This window comes from Pseudochaenichthys georgianus, chromosome 20 (assembly GCF_902827115.2).
Source record: "Pseudochaenichthys georgianus chromosome 20, fPseGeo1.2, whole genome shotgun sequence".
In the NCBI taxonomy this organism is placed as follows: Eukaryota; Metazoa; Chordata; class Actinopteri; order Perciformes; family Channichthyidae; genus Pseudochaenichthys; species Pseudochaenichthys georgianus.
Window position 1 is genome coordinate 3,027,892 of NC_047522.1, and position 23,795 is coordinate 3,051,686.

A 23,795-nucleotide genomic window follows, 5' to 3' on the forward strand; every position below is an offset into this window, starting at 1 on the left:
GTTGCTTAGCAGCAAAAGCTAAAAGATGGATGTCTAATTTAGACTTGCGCTTAACTGAAATGTTATCAGTATATCGCCAGTTTTATGACTACAAATTAAAGTCCCCCTAACGAAGCTAAACCCATGCTGACCGGTGTATTGGCCCAGCTTTCACAGACCATTGAGTTTGATTGAAAAGGATACAGCAGCAGGAGAGGGCGCTGTAGGCCTCAAACAGCTGCGTGGCGACGTCGATCCTCTTTATCTCCGTCGCCTGGCTGTTGTTAGCCAGCGCCAGCTTGTGAAGATGTGGCAACACGACTAGAGCAAGACAAATAATTAGCACATAAGAAGCAGCCAAAGAAAACTAAATAAGAAATACACTACTGAAATGTCCTTCACATACACTCATCTCTGAAGCGTGGCTCAGCGTTAGGACCGACTCTCCCAAAGGTCCGGATGATCTCTATGTGCAGAGAGTGCTGGTCCTGGTACTGAGGGTCCTCCAGGAAGGACGACAGCTGCATTTTGACACGCTCCAGCAGCTAGACACACACACACAGAAAGATTGTTTAAAACATGCTTTATAGTGATTATTTGTATTCATTAGTAATAAGTCAGCATAATGGACACGTGTGCACTTCCTACCTCTTTCTGTGTGACCGTCTCCATGATGGTACCAAAGGCAGGGATAGTGGATATCCTCACTGAGCTAAAAGCAGCAGCAGGAGAGCAAGACACAGGTTTGACCAATCACAGTCTGAGCATCGATATTTAAGCTATTCTTCAGTTTCCCATTAGTGTGTCTTTAAGCTAAGTTATAATACAATATTATCCGTTTACCCGATTTAGTTTTCTGGGCCATGTTCATGTAAACTATCATCATTTCATTTAACTTTCTATTCAAGCTGACTAAATCCCAAAGTGGAGATACACTTGTGCTTAATGATCCCCAGTTTGTTATCCAAATAAACAAGTGACCACAACAAAATCCAATACTGCTACGGAGACAAACTTCACTAGAAAGATGTATTTTTTGCACATCTGTAATTACAATGCTGAGTAAGCATTTACTCTAAACCACAAAGAGGTACAGTAGGACTATTTTAGCGAACACATGTTCTCGGTTTTATCCAAATATAGTGATTACATAGTAATGACATGTCAGTTACCGCAGAGAAGACTGAGGTGGTTCCTCAGATAGTGGACTGCCAGCTTTACAGCTAACCGCTCTGATGTTCAAGTTTACGTTTGACTGGATAGTTGCAATGATGATCATCTGGTAGCTTCTGATTTAAGTAGATCAGTTATTATATTGAAATGTATTGGTGCATCCTGATTAGACCAAACTAGCTATTTATATTTTAACCCAGATCTAAATTGATTACATCAATAAGGAATATTCATATCAGCATTCTTAAACTAAGCTTAACGAGAAATATAATGGGTCTTTTTTAAGGGGATCATTACATTTCATTCATAAAACATAATAATGCATAGTCAAATATCTGACAAAACGTGATGATTATATTAAATAAGCAGATTATTGGGGTGCCGTTAGGGTGATGTTAGATAATCATTCCAATGTCAGTAGGAGCAGGACAGACTGCAGACATGTCTATAGACTCGGTTATCTGCTGAAGTAAGTCAAGTACATCATGCCAGACATATAGAAACAATGTGTGTTGAATCCGGGGTCTGGTGTGTCCCCAATAGCATGTGGTTTTCAATAAAGAGAATAATGAGATGCAAAGGGCTGCATTCCAACAGTGTTGCCACTAATGTAATCATCGTGTCTAATCACAAACTAGATGCAGTTATCTTGCTTATAGGTGAGCTAAACGTCTTTTAAAAGCATGGCATGTTTTTACTGTAATGAAAGGACAGAAGATTACACTAGACGAGTGTTCATTTAACTTTAAGCTGTTTAGCCAATCACCGTGGCTTCACATCAGAGGATAATTAAAGGCTGATTAAAGGAAGAGAGGCAAATTACTCCATGCTTTAACTTCCTCTTCCACTGTGTGTGGTGAATGGAGCCGATACACTTCAGATGTAGTAAAGGCTTTTGGTGTCACATGCTCACATATTTGTAATGCTCATTCAAGCTCAGCCAGACACATTTCCAGGAAGACTGACACTGTAAGGATGCAGCCCACAAAATGACAATGTTTACAGAGAGGTTTGTTTGTGTCGTTTGACTCACAATTCAGGCCCACTGCACAGAGTAATAAGGGCCGGAGCCGCACGGCGATCTACTAATGCTTCACTCATGCCTCGGAGAACCAACTGAAAACCCACCACACAGCAGGATGAGAGAGGGGAGGAGACAGGAGGAGGGAGGGGTGAAGGAAAGAGGTAGAGACAGATGAGATGGTTTGGATAACAGAGAGAAAGAAAGGGAAATAGAGTGACAGGATAAAACTGACGGGTGAGGAGAGCCGACCACTAGCTGACGGCCGGTCAGGAGGAGAGGCTCTGCTTTAACGGTGAGGGAGGGGAGGAAGAGGAGCAGGCACGGTGCTATTGCTGCATGCAGGCACAATAATGGACTAGTTAGTGTTGCAGACCGATGAAGAGCTGGCGTGGGTTAGTGCGTACATGCAGTTAACGTTGGTCATGCTGATGAACCAACACATGGCCAGCCTAAACCTGCACAGGAGCAAACGACGCCTCAGGAAGGAGAATGTTATTAAATGAAATGGGTTAAATTAGATATCGATGTAATTAGAGTCTTGGGAAATACTTTTGTGCTGAGTTTGCTCCTGGCAGGTACAGACTTGTTTCAGTGTGATGGTTCTCAAGCGGCAAAGAGAAGGGGGCAGAGGAGAGACGCGGCGCGGTTTATTGTTGTTGTCGTTCCACTTACATTTCAGGGTCGGAGGACAGTGTGATGAGAGCCGGCACCACTCTCTGAGCTACCAGCGTCTCATTCACCCCCTTCACCAGCAGCTGATCGGATTGGACAGAGCCAGCCGTGATGTCACAGAGGTGGGCGGGGCATTGGGACAAGAGCGAGCAACACCGCCAATAGATAGAGAGATAAAAAGAAAGAAGCAAAAAAAAAAAAAGGGGGGGGGGAGGGATAAAGAAAAAACAAAAAGATAGGAAGAAAGTGATATACAATGACAAAACCATAGCTGCAAGGCACGGAACGGCACTGCATGTATCAAGCAAATGAGTACACAATCACACACACACAAACGAACACACACACATGCACACGCATGTATGCAGAAGGAATGTGAAGCCAACATAGCTAAACTGCACAAATACTTTAACAGTATGGTGAGCATAAAGCTGTGGGCTCTTTGCACAGACTCCAGGTCAGATTAGCATTCATTTCAGCTTTTCATTGATCAAATAGTTGACAAATCTGATCTGGGATCTGTGAAAGAGGACCGCATTACAACCCTCTGCAAGGGTGGACAGCTAGTCACTATGGAGAGGTGACAGTGGGGGGTGTTGGGAAAGTACTCCACAAAACAGGGGGGACATGAATACAGCCTAAACCTCCTCCTCCCCAAACTTTAGATGAACATAGGCCCGGCTCTACTGCTGTACCTAGACCCCCTGTCCAATACGTGACCTGCAGTGTGCACGGACCTCAAAGGACGTGGTTTCTTCTGGGTGTTTAGGACAGCACTGTTGCCTTGGCAAACTGGCAAGCACAAACATGGGAAAATAGTCGTCCCTCTTGAAACATAACAGTAGTTTTATATTTCAACAGATCTGAAATACTAATAAGTAAGAAAAATAGATTAATTCATTCCGTTTAAATTATACTTTCCAACAACACTGAAAAGAAACAGGCCTTGGACTCTTTTGATTATAGTTTGAGGTTGCTGACTTTGGCCTCTCGCTGACATGCAGCAGATATTTATGTAGTGCGTTCTGAGGGCCGTGCACAGTGAATATCTGTCTGATGTTAACTCTGCGAGGGTCTAGTAAAGCAGTTTGAACCGGGGCCTTATAAGTTACAGTTGTGTTTAGTCTTAAGACAGAGTAAATATACAATGCATGTCAAACAGCAGCAACAGCAAGCAGAGCTGGCACATGTACAGCAAATAGATAAACTCCAACATAGCATCAATGATATAGTATTGCACAATTGCGTATGACTGATATTTTAGCTCAATAATAATTATATTCAAATGTACTCATAACATCAATATGCTTTAAGAAGATAATCACAATATGCAAAACAATATGTAAATGACAATGATATCCATAATTGTGCAGCCATGTTGTGTTATACACTTTATAGAAGAGTCATTTACTTGTATGGCTTGCTAAAATTCAAAAAGAAAGAGAAACTGTTCAACAATGACACATTTTTAAGGTAGTATTTTTGTAAACAATCTGTGCTTGTTCAATACACTATCTGTGTGTATTTGTGTGTGTTTTTCCTACCTCAAACATCCGTGCTGCAGTACAGCGCACCAGTGCAGAGGTGTGCACCACCCCGTACCACAGCACAGTGAGCAGCAGCTCATGGTACACTGGGTTGGCGCTGAAAAGAGAGCATAACATAAATACTGGTTATTATTGGGGCAGCTGTCAAACAATAACTGACTTTCCAAAGTGTTTGAGATTATTTTGAGACCAGCAAAACGGCAAATAATTGTGAGTACACATGAGAAAGCGTGTTTCAAGGCGAGCCATTTCATATACTGTGTTAAGAAAGATATGAAATAAAATACAACCTATTCAATCTACTTTAAAACACCACTGCTTGTAAACACCTGGAATAGTTTTTCATTTAATTGACTTTCCTTTGAAAGCTTTCTCTGCTTGCATAGTTAACAGTTCAGCTATACTTAACCGTTACATTATATTATAAAAAAGAGACTGGAAAATGACAAGAGATATGGTTTCAAAATTGCTGAATGTAGTCTGATAATCCACTGTTGATTATGTAGGAAAGTATTTGTGTGTGTGTGTGTGTGTGTGTGTGTGTGTGTGTCTCACCCCAGCTCTACAAAGGAGGCCTTTAAACTGTCCAGAGGTGCACGGGACAGAGACAGGGTCGTCATGACATCCTCTAGGAAACCCACCAGCAACTTGCGATCCTCATCCTGAACATATTTTTCAATTACATTATGTACGCACAAAATACATCAACATTTGAATACGTGTCCATCTGCCTGCAGATCAGTAGGTTGGTACAGCAGACATGTTTTGTCACTTTCAACATACACATGTTTTGTTGAAGTATTGTGTTGAAAGGGAAATCAAAATACAGCTTGACGTGCCAACAGTGTTTTGCAAGTGCTGCATTATTTTGTGAATCTCAGTTCAAAACAAAAACATGTCGCAGCATGATGTGTGGAGTGGATTTTCCCTCATGAGGAGAAGTGTGGTTCACACTCTTCATATTATAAAGTACACAGAAGAATAGGGGCCATAAGTATAGAGGAAATCAGATATATTGACTTTTTTTTTAAGAAGACCAAGCTACTTCTTATTTGTGTTCTGCCATTCATTTACCTGATTATAACACGTCAGAACTCCCGTGGCATAGATGGGGACCGTGGCTTTGCAGAGAATATCGTTCGCTGAAGAAGTATCTAACAGAGGAATAAAAACAGAATGAAATATGTTAAAAACATGTTAAGAATTGAGAGATTTACATTTTCCTGTACATTACAACATGACAGGAAAAGATGAGGAACAGTTAATTGCCTGGCATTTGGTTTGTAATATGGGGATAATTACAGCATGCATTACATCGTTGTGGTTTTACAAACATCGACTGGAAAGGACACTTGTAAATGTAAAGTCACAGTGACCTACACACAGACTGGGACCCTGTACAAAGCACATATTTTATAAATGGCCACAATACCAAAGTTAAATCGCTTGGCAGGAAGCTGAGACTAAGCACCTCTTATAATAACTCCAGAAACATGTCCGGAACTAAAAAAAAGAACGAGGGGAACACCCATAAAAGGGCTACAAATGGTTTGTTTACATCAACAGCGTCTGTGCCTCAACTCCACCTAACAACATGCTATAGAGAGCTGAGAACACTTTACAACAATTGCACATCAGTGTGTGTGTGTGTGTGTGTGTGTGTGTGTGTGTGTGTGTGTGTGTAAGTGTAATCTGTACTCACCAACATCAACTTCAGATAGTCGGAGGATCTCTTGGAACTGTGGTTTGACCTGAAAATGGTCGTATACAGGGTGAACAAAATGTCAGGAATATTTGTACGATGTCACAGAAAGCCTTACAGAATTCAGGAAGTACTAAATGATATGTGGGGGTAGTTTTTGTTGTCGTTGAGAAAAGGTGAACGGAGATCGAACTTTAAAAAACGTAGGGGTTGTGGTAGCCGAGTTCTTTGCTCTTGCGATTATGTTTAACGTCGGCTAGTCACATGGCTTTACCTTAGTGTTGGTGAAAATCTTGCCGAAGGTGCGACATAACCTCCAGAAGAATCGAGAGAACTCATGTACGCAGGTCGGGGAAGACACGTTGATGCGACCCACGATCACTATGAGCTGTGGAAGCCTGCAGACGGATGGAAATGAGTGTGATATGTTTGTGTATGATTTGGTGAAACTCGGGCTGTTTTTCTTTATCTTCAAAATGTTTGTTGAGCAACTGTTGATTTAGAGTTTAAAAGTCAACCTTACTTTTTGAACAAAGCTTTAAAGAACGTATTATGTGTGTTTCTCTTACAGCTGGTTGACCACCCAGAGCAGGCTGTCCCACCCGGTGGTTCCCTCCTGCTCCAGCTGGTAGTCGTAGAGCAGCAGCAGCGCACTGAGCATCTCCCTGCTGCCGATGATGGTCGCCACATCCTGGAGGGGAGACGCTGGCCTCGGAAACCGGGTCACTGCAGGACACATGACCAGAAAGGAAACTCAGAAAGTGTACTACAACTTCTACGAGTGACTTGTTCTTTGCGTCGTTGTCTTGCCCTCTATTGCAGGTATGTCTCCGTTGAGTTGCGCTCTGCTGGTGAAGGGAGCGTTCTGCAGGACCACGGCGAACAGAGGAGGGATCAGAGACTGCAGCGCCGACAGGTAGATGTGCAACTTGTGTTCATCCAGACCATGCTCCCCTTGCTGCAGGAAGACAGAGGTAAAGAAGTGAGCAGAGCAATGAGTAAGTAAGTGCTCTTGTTTGTGTGGTGCGGACATTTGAAGCTTGAAAACACTAACATGCGTCTACAATAGGGGTGTAACGGTATCCGTATTCGTCCCGTACCGTCACGGTTCGGCACATGCAGTCACACGGCGAATACGGCTTTTTTTTTTTATACGAGTGGGAAAAAAGTCTGTCCTTCACGGCAGTATCCACTACACTATATATAATCCAGGGGGCGGTATTGCGCCTAAAAGCTGTTTGCCAGCCGCCCTTAAACAACAAATGAAGAACAAGAAGAAACAACAACAAAACGAACAAAATACAAGAAGAAGAAAAGTTAGTATGGCGATTTCAGATAACACACAGGAGCTAGAACCCACCTGCTTCTTTTAAATCAGCTGTGTGGGAACATTTCGGGTTCCCTGTGGACTACAATAACGATGAAGTGTGCGAGTGGTGGATCGGACGAGGACGGTGTGTCGGCGTTGTTCGATAGCGGTGCGGTATGCTAATGTAAACACGCCAAACATGCTAAATCATATCAGAAGGAATCACCCAGATTTGCCAATCACCGGAGCCCGGCAAAAGACAACAGCAGTTCAACAGCTGATCCCCGCTGTTTTTAAGAAGCCAAGAGACATGACAGCAGTGAGACCAAAATAAATAACGGAAGCTTTTGGCTTATTATTTATGATGTAATATTTTCAAAACATTCTTTTTAGTTTTACAGCTTGATGAAACCTTTTTGTTTGACATCAGCCATTATGTTATTAAGATAATATGGCCGTGTTTGTGGTTTGTTTTTAACTGTTTAATACAGTTAATTATTCAAAATGTCAGAGTTCCTTATTTTTAAAACTGAAACTTGCACTACTGTTCAAAAATAAATTAGAACAAACCTGGAATTATGCATTTGGGACTTTTTTTTGCTTTTTCTTGTTGTACCGAACCGTACCGAACACCGAAGTACGAACCGAACCGTGACTTCTGTGAACCGTTACACCCCTAGTCTACAATCAACACCATTTCAATGTTTTTGTCAATTTAGTTTGTACTGTACAGTGGCAAGAAGGATCAAGGTAGGCAACAGTTAGTTATAAAGTGTGTTCAACTCGAGTCATTTATATACATATTAAACATGCAAATCCCTCCAGTTTCAGACATTTAGTTTTTGTATCATTGCTGTACTTTTACTCCTTTCCTTCAAATTATTACACATTGTTTGGATGTCTTTTTCTTTTTCCTATAAGAGTGAGAAAGGCTCTCTGTGAAGGTAAGGCACTTACCATAAGTAGTTTCTCTATCCGTGCTAACAGAGAAGGGATTAGTGTATTTTGCAGTGAGCCCAGCTCTGTGGTCCAGGCAGCGAAGGCAGGAATAAAGACCTGGTGGACGGCACTGACCACCCGCTCTGAGGGGTCCCCGAGAGACAGCAGCATCAGCTCAAAGCCCTGGAACACACACACACACACACACACACACAAAGATTTACCATGAGCCTTTTACAGAGAGAGAAAAAATGCAATTGTACTAGTGTTTTTTTCCCCATTATTGATACAAATGATCTGACACACATACTTGGGAGTACTTGTCAGGGTCATCTATGTAACCCATGATGATAGCCAGACTCTTGACCACAGCCTCTCTGACCATGTCTGCCTTATCCTCAGCGAGCATCTGCTGCAACATGGACAAAACCAGGGAGCTACGGATCTCCCTCTGCAGAGACACGAAGCAAGAGACCCAGAATTGATTCATATCTTATTCCTCTAATGTGAAATCTCCTTTTAAATTATGTATACACAATATGTTCTTACAGGCAGGTATGGCGCCAAGGCTCCGCAGGACTCTGCCACCAACAATCTCCTCTCTGGATATTTGTGATTTATCTGCAGAAGTGGAGAGGACATAAGGTTAGAAGTACTTCAGGAAAAGAAGTTGAAAGGAGGGGAGAAGTTGACTGGAGGGCAGCCACAGTGGAATGGAAACAACTGGAGTTTCATCGACATGCTGACACTGTGGAAACCACTATTGGGCCCTGTAAGCAGATTCTCAGCCCCCAGACTTCTGTTGTTGCCATCAATGTGTTAAATGAGGTGACACAGGTGGTGATAAAAACAAGAATGCTATCACATACAAGTCAGGGACACCGTGGAATAATAATAGTGATTTTCTGTCAGAATATGTAATCAAAACGACTGTATGCTTATAAAAACAGTACAAGCCACAACTGAGATTTGCTTCTAATGTATCGTACTAGGAAATATCTTTGCTTTAGAGCATTTAAGCATTTTCGCAGAACTGAAGTATTAGTATTGTAAAATCTACAGCACACATAGTCATATTTAATAGAAATGCTCGAGTCTTTGTATTGTGATAGGACAGAGAAAGTGTAAGTCTAGCCCTCTTTGTAATACCATAGCAGAAAAAAGACAGCATATTCAATAATACAGGTGTACTGTGTGTACTGTACCTGTTCCCAGCACTGAGGAAGTAGTTCAGCCTCGACACGCGTGGGACCAACGTGCCTCGCGAACGCAACACACCCCGTCAAGATCATTTGTCTTTAAAAACACACATACACAGAAACATATGAGAAACGTCTAGTTTTTCTTTCTTTCTCTGGGCTGAATAACAGGAGTACGAGTCAGGTAATAAATACTCTGTGTACAGATACACACCTCTGCTCATCATCTGGTCTCTTGATCAGGTTAAAGAGGATGTGTAGGAGCTGGTCTCTCTCTTTAGGCTCTGGGTGAAGGCAGGCGGTACACAAGATGAGGGGGATCAACTCCTGAAGAAAAATAATGAAAGGGAAAAAGAGAGATGTGGCATTAGTTGAGATGACTTTGCAAAAAGGAGGTTGGAGTGAGGTTGAAAAAGCACAGGGAAAGGATTGTTGGTGGCAGTCAAGCAGGCCTGGAAAACTATGAGGGGAAAAGGGGAGAGGAAACAGGGAGAGGCAACAAGGAGAAGGAACCACAGGGGGTTACCTTTGGAATCAACTGCAGGGAAACCATGCTTACCTTCAATACCTGGTTGGTGTTATACCTTTAGGCTTCGGAGTCACAGTTACAATTAAAGCCACGTACTGTAGGGTCATGCACACACCCAGCTGCATTCAGACACACACGGTTTGAGCTGGCTTCTCAGCGACACAACTCTCTCCCAGAGTTCAGACAGAGTTTACGGACCTTCCAGCCAGAGCTCAGCTGCCCTTGATACCGGGCCTCCATGGCCAAATTGTGGTCAGCTCTAAATTCCCGCTACACACACACACCCAAATTAGAGAGTGCACACAGAGTTAAAAATATGTTTTTTCAAACAAAGTCTGTTTTATTTCTACGAAGATATCAGTTTCCTGCCAAGCGCTGGAAGAACGAGCAAAACCCCAACGCTGGACGGACACACGGACCTGACAGACACTTGGGTAAAGATAGGCTTTGATGAGTCACTCCATCCACACTGAACTCTGAAGTCAGTGCCATGTTGGCCATCTTTTCAAAAGTTAAAATGTGGAATTTATGTATCCGAGAGTAATTTAAAGAGTTGACATGAACACATCAATGGGGTTGAAAATCAGTTCAAACGTCAAATAGAAGAAACAACCTTTAAATTAACTCTATTCAGGGAAATGTAACTGTCACGTTCAATAATATTCTGCCCTGTCTTTGGAAATACCACCAGCTCTGTCCTGATAAAACAAATAGAGGAATTCAGTGCTCATCTGAGAAAGACTTCCTGTTCTGTTCCTGTGTTTCTCCTGTGAAGACTCCTTCAGGATTCAACTCCTGACCGGGCCTGGGTAAATATTGTGGGCAGGTAGAGTGGACAGCGAGACGCCAGGACCCAGAGGCCAAGGGGGCATGATGCATTACTTCAGAGAGCAAAGCAGCTTCACCGTTTCATGTCCACAAACCACTATGTGCAAGCACCTGCATCCAAATGTAGTACATTCCACTTTAATAACTCTGATCAAACCCTTACTTTATAAAGCAAACATTCACATAATCAAATGAAGTGCGTAGGTTGCTGAGATTAACATCAGTAGGAGAATCCCCCCCAAAAAGGGCTGAATGTCCTTACATGACAGTATTATTATTATACCTTACAATATCTTATGTATTATGATATTATATAAGGATATATTTTATTCTCTCCCAGGTGCTTTTTCTCTTTGATCGCTTTACTTTTGTGTTCAATCCATACTGACCTTCTACTGGCTTATCAGATAAAAAAGGGCATGCTGCAAACAGTCGTTTAACTTAACTTCTAATCTTTTGTCTTGTAACAGCCCTGATAAAACTGCCAATGTGTCTTTGTCTTGCCAGAAGTTCGTTAAAGATCACAGTTAATGTGGCCGGTAGAAAAAGGAAGTTAATTGTTGCAGCATAGATTTACTCACTTCCCTAGGACACTGCTTATAAAAGGTTTATTAAAAAGGGTTAAGAAAATAGTGCTGTAGCAAAAGATCTTTTACACTAAAGGAAATAGAAAAGGACATTGCATTAAAATCCAGCACCGTTATTAAAGAAACTTAATGTTTAATGATTTACAGTGACTGGTGTTACAGCCAGGTGGCCGGCAGAGTCTTTGCATCATTCCAACGTTTCAAGTCAAACACCTTTTGTTCTTAAGTGGGTGTCATATTCAGACAAAGGTGTGTCTCTAGGTGTGTGGTGGTAAGAAAGCTTCAAGTTGCACGATGGAAGTGTGAGCAGCTGTGTGTGTGCAATGTCATGGTTGGTGAATCTAACGGATAAAGTACAAAGTCCACACCACTCGGAGCCAGAGGCCAAAATGTGGTGTATTCATCTTTGTCATCCTCACCAGTTTGTTTTTGTTGCTCGGCAAAATAAACCGTGTTCGGCTGCGTGTCAGCAGCTAAAGCTTTGTCTCATTAGCCGGCAGATTAATAACGTTAGGCACAAACCAGTTGACCAATTATGTGAATTGGTCTTATCTTTGCTACTATCTTGACTGCAAAGGGGCCTTGAGGGACACTTGAGTGAGATTCTTTGCATTAGGGGAGGAGAGGGAGACCCACCTGGCAAAGATCTGTTAAAATGTTCTAGTTAATCTTGATTTTGCAAAGAGATTAGTTTCTCCACAACTGTCAGGTTGAGTAAAACAACAATTAATGGTGGTATGCAAAGCAGCCTAACTGAGAATTACTCCAACACGACTTACCTCTTCAAAAACACGCCATGTTGTTCTTTAGCACACAAGTATTTGTATACACATGAATACACACACAAACAAGAACTTTGCATGCAAGCAGTTATGAAGACAGTTGTCTTAATTATAGCTTGTTAATTGCTTTTCTATTTTCAATTCTCCTTCCCTCCTCCGAAGCTATTCATATTGTGAAAATAAAAGCAAACATGTTCCCCAACAGTTAGGAAGTAAATAAAAGCTTACATTAAGTCACCTGGAATAAACGTCACAACTCATATGGAATTAAGAAAAGGAAAAACACCTTTTCATTCAGCCATAAACAACAACAATTAAGTTTGTTTAAAAAAAAGGCTGCTAGAAGATGTTATAAGATTAATTGCAAATCACTCCAGAATCTAACAAGCCACTTAGAAGTTCAGCAAATAAATCACACAGGGATCCAATCAGGAAAGGACAGAGTAAACACACGCTGGGTTTAAGAAACAAACAGTTCATGACCCACCTTCTGCAAAGGCTAAAACTGCATACCTCAAGCTATATTTAATCATATAATCGGCCATACATAACTTCTGATATTCCCGTTTAGGACATTAAGAGAGAGCACAAATACTGTCTTTACAGAGCTACTGCAAATGATTAAAAAAGTAATACTTCCGTCATGTTGGACCCTACAGTGGCAGCAGTTGTAGCCAACAGGAGCTGGGCGTCAGTTACATATTAAAGGTCCACAGGTCATGTGATAACCATGCAGATGAGTGCGTGAAAGACTCACCTGGCAAAGATGTGCAACCATTCTCTAGAAGAGAGGCATGCATGAGAGTGAGAGAATGAGTGAGACGAAAAGAGAAGAGTCAAAATAAAAACCAGTGAAGGCAACATACGTGAGTGGGGGACAACAACAGAGGAGCGAGAAACGATGTTGACACTGGTGAAAACAAACGGCATCATAGGAGACGGTGAAATCAATAGATAGACACAAGTCAGCCAGGTACTCGATTATCTCTTTATGTATACAGCTTACAGGCAGAAGACACAGTTAGATATGTGGGTGAACAAGGTGCTAGGGTTTAAGACATTAGTACGTTTCTATTAAGCACCAATTAGATCCCTGCAAGCCTCAACACGTCGCGAGCAGGTAGTGAGAAGCAATTTGGGAATACATTGTGGCACAAGCCAAGAGAAGGGTGGTGCTTTTTCTAAGGAATCCATATTTAAGAAATAGCAGGTTTGAAAATAGGTAAATTGCCAAGAGAAAAAAAGCTCATAAATTATGTATATCCCCTTCAGCAAAGGCTTTCAAGATTTGGATCGCTGCCCGTCGACGTGGACGATTTGCAAGCTGTAGATGACTGTGTTCCCCTTAATGCTCATCCCTGCTGCTCTGTGTGTATCTATTATCCTGCGAGCAGACGATGGGGTGATGACAATAATGAAAGGGGTGCAGGAAGGAGGAGACGAGGAGCAGCAGAAGTGTGCTTACCTCTCGTTTAGCGAGGAGGACGTTGGGGACGATGTGAGGGAGGCAGCGGCCGAGCATCAACATCACGCTCTCCTCGCTGTCGGCTATACGGGACACCTGGAAATGAGAGGGCCATTATGCACGGTACTGTATTTATAAGTTAAAGGTCACCTATTGTGCAAAATCCTCTTCTTCACGTCTCTCCTACATCAACATGTGTCCCCTCTTCTTCATGTCTCTCCTACATCAACATGTGTCCCCTCTTCTTCATGTCTCTCCTACATCAACATGTGTCCCCTCTTCTTCATGTCTCTTCTACATCAACATGTGTCCCCTCTTCTTCATGTCTCTTCTACATCAACATGTGTCCCCTCTTCTTCATGTCTCTTCTACATCAACATGTGTCCCCTCTTCTTCATGTCTCTCCTACATCAACATGTGTCCCCTCTTCCTCATGTCTCTCCTACATCAACATGTGTCCCCTCTTCTTCATGTCTCTCTTCTTCTTCATGTCTCCCCTCTTCTTCATGTCTCTTCTACATCAACATGTGTCCCCTCTTCTTCATGTCTCTTCTACATCAACATGTGTCCCCTCTTCTTCATGTCTCTTCTTCATCAACATGTGTCCCCTCTTCTCCATGTCTCTTCTACATCAACATGTGTCCCCTCTTCTTCATGTCTCTTCTACATCAACATGTGTCCCCTCTTCTCCATGTCTCTTCTACATCAACATGTGTCCCCTCTTCTTCATGTCTCTTCTACATCAACATGTGTCCCCTCTTCTTCATGTCTCTTCTACATCAACATGTGTCCCCTCTGTGGAAAGAGACTCTGATAGTTTCAGGAACAAAGATTTTCTCTCTTTTTGATCCATTTCTATAAAAACCTGTCTGAAAATGAGCTGATCAGATTTTGGACACTTTATGATGTCATAACGATTTTTTGTCTTGTGTAACCATTAGCCAATCAGCAACCAAGGTAACCCCCCGCCCCCCCCTTATCACCTGAATCTCCCCCTAGAGCTCCATTGAGTTCTTTGTAACCAAATGTCTCTCAGAGGGGCGTGGGGAGGGGCTCCTTATTTTCATCTAAAGTAACAGACAGAGAATCAGCACTTTGGAAACAGGGCTGAAACAGAGGGGATTATGGGATGCTACAACAATCGGAGACATGTTTTGTATATATCCGAGACCTGTGATATTGTGAGAGAAACAGTACAATAGGTGACCTTTAATATAATGTAAGGTTTGTGAGTACAAAAGTGTGCTAACCTCTGCTCCCAGACGACTGTCGGTGCACATTCTGCAGAAGGAGAGGAGGGCTTGCTGGAAGGCCGGGGACAACTTCCTGCGACACCACAAACAACAAGAGACCAGCAAACAGTCACCACACACACCACTTAATATGTGTCGCCACAAAAACTCTGTCGGTTGCCTTGACCACTGAATGATTTAGGATTGGACTGGGACTTCCTGCCAGAGACCTCAGTGCAGCCGCTCTCCCATGTCCGCGCTGTAAAATGCAGTGCAATACATTTTTTTTGGAGTTTGGCTAAAAGACAATACACGAGTACCAATAGCACATTGACTAACTGTAGTTGCCACACATCTTCTTGGAGCTGTACATACATCTGATAAAAGGGACATTTAGAGTTAAGAATAAATGTGAAACACAGTATCCCATTGATCATATTCACAAAATGTGGGATTACTAAATATACTACAGCATGTGTGTGACAGCAGAATGAAATGTTTATACATGAGCTAAAGTCAAAAGTTTAATTTAAATTAAGACCTGCTATGTGCTCTGGGGACATTAACCCTTAACATCTTAATAATATCTCAATTAAAATCAAAGTGTTTGTAATCAAAGATCCTGCATTTGGCATTTCATTTTAAAAACAAAACCCCCTACAAAAGCCCTACATTCAACTTCAATTTACATTCTTCTCAGTATTTCAATATTAAAAACACATTTATTAGATTTTGGAAGGATTTGTGGAAAATTGAGTACATTCCATTTGTAGTCAAAAGAGCACACAAGTTGTTTATCAAAGGCTGATCAATACCGCCATCTAGTGGTTACACTCCGTAACTACACTGAGAAGAGCTGTGTGTCTGTACAGGTACTACTGTACTAGTGTTAATTTTGTCAGCTATTTTTTTATTTAGTTTTAGTCTTAGTCCTGTGTTAAATTTCCTTTTTAGTTTTAGTCATATTTAGTCACCTTCATCGTGTTTTTATTTAGTCAAGTTTTAGTCGACTAAAAGTCTGAGCATTTTAGTCTTATTTTAGTCGACTAAAACAGTAAACATTTTAGTCAAGATTTAGTCGCCTAAAAGTCTGAGCATTTTAGTCTTATTTTAGTCAAAGAAAACTAATTATTTTAGTCTACTTTTTGTCAATGAAAACTGTTGAGTCTTTTTTAGTCATCAGATTATATAGAACATTTCAGTCAAACTAGCCAAAACCAATAATTTGTCATTTTAGTATATAAATAAATAAGATTATCTTGTCCTTATTTGATGAAAAACACAGGTTGAATGATCAAGAAAGCAGCTTTGCAGAGAGTATCTGGTCAGGTTTGTGGTGTTTGTACCAGCTGTGTTATGGCCACATTGCTTCCCTTCTGATAAAACAATGCATTCGCTTTTTTTCTCCGCCTCATTGTAGCGAAAATGGGCCCAAATATCACATCGTTTCTTTCTCCCAAGCAGTGGTGGCTTTAGACTTTTTCGTTGTCAGTCATTTTGAAGGACAGGATTGTAACATTTCCGTCATAATCCATTATTATCCGTCGAGTGCACAATGTATCACTCACTCGCGCTGACGGGGGGGTATTCGGTTAACGCGACCACTGCTCCTAAGCCCTGTTGTTGCCATTTTATTTTCTGTTAAATAAGGTTAGTTAGACAATGACCCGAGTCTTCCTGACAGTTCATATTGTGCCGCTGCCCGGTGTAATTCAAAAGTACCGCCGCGTGCAGCACAGAAACAGCTGCTGCTCTGCCGCAGCACCGGAAATGGAACTGCTGGGAGAAAAACTGACTATCAGAGATTTAACGTTATCTTTGATAATATTTCGTCTCCTCATTTTTCGTCAACGAAATTAAAGAGAGATTTTGTCATAGTTTTTATTTAGTAAACTACATTTTCGTCTCGTCACTTTTCGTCAACGATATTGCATGATGATTTCGTTACAGTTATTGTTTACTGCCGTCGGTGCGGTCTCGTCATCGTCTCGTTTTCGTCATGGAAAAAAAGGTCGTTGACGAACATATTTCGTCATAGTTTTAGTCAACGAAATTAACACTATACTGTACTGAGTATATTAAATATCCTTTTCTGTGTTTTAGAATCCTCGCAGGAAAATATCTAAGGATTACATTTGTGGACCAAGAAAGATAAATAAAACATAGGAAATGTCTTAGGAATGTATTGCTTATCAATATCAATCTTTATGGGTGGAACAGGTTTTTCAGGACTAACCTGTTAGGCTGGTCAAACTTGACGGGGGGTCGACTCTTTAGCTTGCTGTGGGACTGTGTGGGGGGCTGTGAAATGATCTGAGCAGACGGGGGGTCCTGTTTAGTTTCAGGCACCGAATCCCCTCGGATGTCCAGACACTGGCCGTTATCTGTAGGAGGCTGAGGGTGAAATGAGATAAAGTTATAGGTCAATAACATTCAGTACAGGACTCATCAGATTTTCAGCACACAAAGAACAGATAGTTCACCAGCCTTGAAGGAATAGTTACTGAATATGACAAAATAGTGAATTGTATTTAAAACGTAAATGTCCTTCATAGTTCAATTTCAATATTTTTTATTGCAGGACACCGGACGTCTGTACATTACACATTCAAATTGCACACATACCACAGAGAGAGGGTCTGTTGAGAAGGGGTTGGATGTTTTCTGGGAGCCCAGGTCCAGAGAGGACGGAGGTGAGGAGGAGACTGTCCTCTTCAGTGTTTGAATCTCACTGTAAAAAGGTAAGAAAATAATCAGATCCATCCAAAAGTAGACCTCTGAGTTTTTCATTGTAAAGCTTATTTGTCTGAATCATAATTGAGCATGGAAGAAAAATGTCTTCCATCAAGATTTCTTCTGTAATGAATGCAGCGTTGGGAACAAGATTCCATACTGGTTCTACCCCATGACCTGTTTAAGTTGCAATTATGGATTTAATACATACTAACTGGAGAGGGCTGGATCGTTCAGCACAAACAAGCCCTCACCTCTGCAGCTTCTTGATCTGCTCAGCGAGGCTCTGCTTCTCAGTGTTGAGGAGACTTATCTGGTATTCCAACTCCTGGACCACTTCTGTCTGTTGCTATAGGGACACACAAATAATATACTGAAACATTATAACCGTTGCTTAAGAGTAGGCAATCCACCAAGTCATAGTTTTTCATGATATCTCCATACTTATAAAAGAAAACAGCCACTGTCACGAAACACAGTGTCAAGTATACTAACTTAAATCATGCAAATAAATAAAGTAAGGTCTTTGTGGCTAAGATGATGAAATATCTTTCTCTACTTTGTATCAGCAATACTCTTCTAATGAATTACACCCCTTACATACACATCGACACACAAACCTGATGTGAGAGGTCGGGCTTCTTTGGGGGATCGATGCAGTGTCCTGGAAGATCGGTAAGCTCCACCCCTACTGACACATCAGCCGTATCCCGAGGAGAGGCGAGGGGGGTCCCACAGTTCCTGTACAGCTGTAAGAGGTCCGGGGGTTTTGGGATGTTGAGGCCAACGTCATCCCACAACTCAAAGTCCTGGAAATAAACAAATAAATTATATGAATGTGTGGCGGAAGTAGGCGTTTCATCTGCATAGCAATTGTAAGACACCATGGTTAAAGAAATGCCCACGTGCTCACAGTTAAGTACTTTCAAGAAGCAGCCAGATATAACTGATTGAATAAAGGGTTAACTCTATTAAGACATGTCTCATTCTGTCTTTAAAACGTACAACAGCAGTAATAATCTTTACCTGATCATCATTTTCATCAGAGAAGGTGATGGCCGAGAGCTTGTATTCACTTTTTAATAAATATTCATTCACAAGGAAGTTTAAGGCTCTTTTCTCCAGCGGACGTATAGGCTCCTGAGATAGAGGGAGAAGAGAAGCTGTGAAATTATTCACTTAAAGCCTCGCAGTAATGTCATCACAGGGGTTTAAAGGAAGTTTCATTCCCTTGATTCGTTAAAAAAAAAGGAGAGGAATCCACAATCTTTTCATTCTCAACACTTGAATATTTCCCACCTGAATTTCAGCGCTCGACTTGTAGTTCTTTCTCTCGTGAGAGGGCACTTCGTTCTCTGAGAAATTGAGAAGATTTTTTAGATGAGGTTGAAAGGATGCTGATTGTTATTCATCAAGAGGAAAATCTCTTAGATAAAAAAGGAGAGACAACTGTAACATAAGAGGGTTCAGGTGGAGAAGAAGTTAAAAGTACGCCACACCTGCTGCCTGAGTCAAGTTGGCGCGCAGAGCATGAATGGTCTCCTTTGCTTTCCGTAGCTCAAACTCCAGCACTGGACAGGAAGTGACAACACACACACACAGGAAATGCATCCAACCAAAGACAGGGAACAAACAAATAAAACAAAGATGGGCATGAAAAACAAAACAACCACACGCAAGATTGTCAGAGTCATAAAATAAAACGATGAAAAAGGGACACATGCAAATGATGAGTCTAAGGAAACGCATGCAGCAGAGGATCATGGTAAAGCCGGCCGGATGACAAGAGTGTGTAATGCCGATTTCCTGCCCTCCTTTCCCCCATCAACAGCACTGATGGAAATTACTTCAAATGTAGCTGAGGTGGGAACATATTTTTAAGCTACTAAAAATGTAGCCTTGATCGTCTATTAGCTGTCTGACAAGGATTTTTTTTTACAGGCAAATGCCTTCGTAACAAACAAGTATTTAAATAATTTGGTTTGTAGAAAAGTCTAGGATCAAAATGTAATTTAGAACGTGGTAAGTTAAAGTTTTGGACAATAGCATGTTGCTTCTAATGTCTTACAACAGAATTGCTGATTTGAAGTTGACATTTGAAAGACTTGTACTGAATAAATAAAAAGAACACACAAGATTCTTAGACAAGTTAGTAAAAAAACACACGCAAAAAGTAAGAAGCGATGGAGCAGGAAAAATCTGTTGCATAGCTGTGCACTGAAAATCTGCCATTTGATCCTGAAGATGTCTCAAAGTCTGTCATCTCATGCTGAGGATTGTGGGTAAGCAGGTATTCATAACGTGCCAGGCATATTCAACTCTTATTACAAACAACTGTCATTTCCTGAAAGGTCATTCTCAATCTTCTGTTTTTATAACTTTAAGAACACTTATTTGTGTGCAAAAATAACACATTTGTTCTGACCAAATCCCCCAACGCTGACTCCTATCTTAGCTGATCAAGAGTGCACAGGATGCAAGCGCAACAAAATGGAAAACTAAGAACGGGGAGAAAAATCAAAAAGCAAAAGGCTAGTCTGGATGGAGTGACTTGTCCAGTATTGTTCACTGGGGTTTGATCAACGTCAGGAGGAAGCCAGAAAACCCAGTCAGACAGCTGGGGGCAGGCATCTTTAGGGGGATGGTAGTGGGGGTGGGTGACGAGGTGAAGGAAGGTGCCAAATCGGGGAATAATAGTCATTTTTAAGTCATTTGTCGTTGGGAGGATGGAACCAAAATCTCTGCTGCATGGTTTTAAATGTGTCCCTTACTATGTAATAATGTGCAGTATGTTTTCATGTTTGACAAAAGCCCCAAACCAAAAGCAAGCTCCTTGTATTTTCATCTCCTTCGCTTAAAAAGGAACAGATCGCCCAATAATTAAAACCACATATTGTTCGTGATATCTTTTTAAAGTGTTGGTGCGTGTTGTTACCAATATGAGAAAGATGATAGGTAACCGAATCATCATTTCTGGAAATAAACATTTTTGGAAATAAACAGATTTTTAGCGTCTGAGCGCTACAGGTGAATCTTATTATAGATATATAATTATTTAGTATCATGAATATCAGTCATGTAAAGTACAGAGGGAAAAACAACATAATGTGCATATAATAAGTCTAAAATATCCCACACTTGTGTAGTTAAACAAATCCATACTGCAGCTATGGGTTGGGGCTTTTCAGGATGTATTGACTAACACTTACCGACCGAATGAGAGGATGACTACAGAAAGCTGGTAACATCACCACTGTACTATGGCAAAGTGTGGACGACTGAAAAGGGATGTTTTCATGTTGGCTCTTACACAATAGAAAGATGGAAACAGTAGGAGATTAAAGAGAACACAATCGGTACTCATCGCAACCAAATGTGAGAAGCTGCTCTTAAACGCACTAATATATGATGAGGCATGTCATAGGGTAACTTAACTGTTCACATGTTTTGCAAACACAAGCTAAAAAAAGGGAAAGGGGATGCAATTTTAAACAATGCTGAGACAGGTCATTTTCTAAAAATACCACAGACTGACTCAACAGTGTGATGGGAGGAGGCTCGAACACCTCAACCAAGAAAAAAGGAAACATACCGCATGTTGGAAGAGTTGCCAATTATCCACGATTTTTGAAAGGCCTATAAACGTTCGGCCTGATTAGACTAAAAACTCTATGGCAACAGAACAGTCTGATGGTGTAAACATGTGTTTTGTGTGGATTATATTATCAGAAAACAGTTCTTTTTGGTAATCCCTAATTAAATGTCTCTCTTTAGCAGTACCACTGAGACAAATCAAAGCGAATACTTATTTAATTGAATTTGTGGGGGGTTGGCTAACACTACTATGATGCAATCTTTGGTGTAGCCGTCAGGTTTTATTCTCTTTGTTTCTGTGCCACCCTCCCATTCTGTCATTGCCTATTCTCCTGACTTGTTATTTCCCGTCGTGGCAGTATGGTTCATCTTACCTACTACCCGCTCGTCAGACTCTCGGTTGCCATCGTCTGAGTAACGGGCAAAGTCCAAAGAGTCCAAGGTGCTGATGCTGCCGGCTCGATCTGAACAGAGACACAGAGACAACAGTGAGACGAGGATCCGCACATCGATGAGTCCACTGTAGGGATGCATACCGGTATCCGGTATTACCGAAATACCGGTTACTGGTGGATACGGTATACCATACTGAAATCAGATCCGGTTTCGATACTTTAAAAAAAAAAAAATACATTTTCAAAGTGAGTCGTGGCCACGACTCACATTTCACGACATACATTTCAGTATGGTATACCGTATCCACCAGTAACCGGTATTTCGGTAATACCGGATACCGGTATGCATCCCTACAGTGTTATAAATTAGATTGCATCATCGTTTTTCTTCATATTTTATGTATTTTTCATTGTTTGTTCAATACTAGAAAGGTAAAAGTCCCACAAATGAACTGTGATGGGATTTGTTTTCTCTCACCAGTGAAGGCAAATGTTGATTTTAAAGATGAGATTTGTTTGTTTGTGCAATGCCGAGATCTCATGACCTTTATTCTATTATGTATTTGTTCTCTAGTCGAATCTCAGGTTTAACATTCATTATAACGGTGCTATAGCGGTCTGATTGCATTGACAAGATGTGCAATTTACACGGCACACCTGATGATATTCCATAATCGGTTTTCTTCCTATTTTTAATGTATTTTTCATTGTTTGTTCAGTACTAAAAGGTCCAAGAAGTCCCACAATTGAATTTAATATTCATTTGACATGTTAACTATATCGTAAAACGCTTCATGGGAGTAATTGTGGGATGATACATTTTCAAAGTATCACGATATGTATCGGTTGAGTATCGGTATCGTTCAGTGGTATCGGTATCGTAAAAAAGTCAACGATATGCATCCCTAGTCCACCGTCACAAGGCTTAGACATGTGACAATAAATGCACCGCTGATCCTTGAGAAATGTTGATTTATGGAACAGTAGCCCCACTGTGGTAGGGAATCAGTATTTTCCCAAGGACTCTTAACCGGGGGAATCCTGTTGACACTGGGCTTCAGTTTAAGGGTGATGACTAACCACAAGGCCAGTCTTCAGCAAAACAGATGGAAATTCTATTAAATTCAGCTAAAAGCAGAGAACTGTATGTGGGAAGGTTACACTTTAGCCAAGACACATGACTCACTGCACATTTGGGAAATCAAATCAATCATAAAATGTTAACTTTGCTGAGAACTCGACTTAAAAGAAATGCCTTTTTCCAAAGTAACAACTCCAACCAACAACCTTACATCTCGGAGTAGGGCAGTCAAAAGTATTGTTCACTCAAAGAACAGATGAAGCCGATACATAACCTGTGCTCTTATTTCACTGAGGTAGGCTCGCCTGGTCGCTCAGCCAATGGTGTTCGCTTTCCTCCAGCTCCAAACAAGTGCAAGATTGGACTGTTTGTTCTCCGATATCAAGATACAGTGGAAGGTCAAGCCACATGTAGACTAATTTAAAAACCAGGGCTTGCTTTCTTTTACAACGCTACAGGGAAGTGACTGTGTAATAAATGAGGCAGAGAATTAAATCATTGTTGGTTCAGAAGTGATTTGGCATTTAGCCTCGAGGTAAAACACACACTGATATCTGAAACCTTTGGCTTTTAAGTCACATTAAAGACCAAATAAGTTTTTTAATTAACCAGTAGGTCTTTCGAAATTAGTCGACACCCTTAATGATTTTCTAGGCTTGACAATAGGTACCGCAGTTTATTGTTTGCATAGCCAATACATGTTAAAAACCTTACATTTGGGGAGAAAAGCATATCAAATAGAAGCTTCTGTGCTTTCGTATGTCAAATGCTAAGTATGACCATGCATGCAGCTTCACAAAGCACACACACTCTGAGTCCTGTGACTGTATAGTGAGAATGAGTGTGTGTGTATCACTGTAATGTCATGCTTTTGTGTGTGTGTGTGTGTGTGTGTGTGTGTGTGTGTGTGTGTGTGTGAGACTGTAATGTCATGCTGACATTAGGTTAACCCTGTTAAGTGTGATGGATGTTCACGGTGAGTGTATGAAATCTATTTGGTGAATCAACGGATAATATTGTGCTTG

General features: G+C 41.2%; 1 protein-coding gene across 6 annotated transcripts in view; it reads right to left on the reverse strand.

Moving 5' to 3' along the window:
* relch (RAB11 binding and LisH domain, coiled-coil and HEAT repeat containing) overlaps positions 1-23,795 on the reverse strand; it is a 35,188-nt gene that overhangs the window by 6,023 nt on the left and 5,370 nt on the right. Inside the window, exons 2-28 of one of the 6 annotated variants that reach the window (XM_034108816.2) lie at positions 21,669-21,758; positions 19,200-19,271; positions 19,000-19,055; positions 18,727-18,840; positions 18,321-18,509; positions 17,955-18,049; positions 17,593-17,698; positions 17,204-17,361; positions 14,986-15,061; positions 13,736-13,831; positions 13,028-13,051; positions 9,759-9,871; positions 9,551-9,641; positions 8,895-8,966; positions 8,656-8,796; positions 8,364-8,528; positions 6,908-7,055; positions 6,667-6,823; positions 6,372-6,495; positions 6,098-6,146; positions 5,470-5,549; positions 4,951-5,057; positions 4,393-4,492; positions 2,186-2,268; positions 628-691; positions 386-524; positions 184-300 (exon numbers count right to left, since the gene is read on the reverse strand). In XM_034108816.2, the coding sequence (XP_033964707.1) occupies positions 184-300; positions 386-524; positions 628-691; positions 2,186-2,268; positions 4,393-4,492; positions 4,951-5,057; positions 5,470-5,549; positions 6,098-6,146; positions 6,372-6,495; positions 6,667-6,823; positions 6,908-7,055; positions 8,364-8,528; positions 8,656-8,796; positions 8,895-8,966; positions 9,551-9,641; positions 9,759-9,871; positions 13,028-13,051; positions 13,736-13,831; positions 14,986-15,061; positions 17,204-17,361; positions 17,593-17,698; positions 17,955-18,049; positions 18,321-18,509; positions 18,727-18,840; positions 19,000-19,055; positions 19,200-19,271; positions 21,669-21,758 (2,826 nt within the window). Of the gene's footprint in view, positions 1-183; positions 301-385; positions 525-627; positions 692-2,185; positions 2,269-2,848; positions 2,932-4,392; positions 4,493-4,950; positions 5,058-5,469; positions 5,550-6,097; positions 6,147-6,371; positions 6,496-6,666; positions 6,824-6,907; positions 7,056-8,363; positions 8,529-8,655; positions 8,797-8,894; positions 8,967-9,550; positions 9,642-9,758; positions 9,872-13,027; positions 13,052-13,735; positions 13,832-14,985; positions 15,062-17,203; positions 17,362-17,592; positions 17,699-17,954; positions 18,050-18,320; positions 18,510-18,726; positions 18,841-18,999; positions 19,056-19,199; positions 19,272-21,668; positions 21,759-23,795 lie in introns of all 6 variants that reach the window. The other 5 variants (XM_034108815.2, XM_034108819.2, XM_034108818.2 and 2 more) reach the window with 5 other exon arrangements.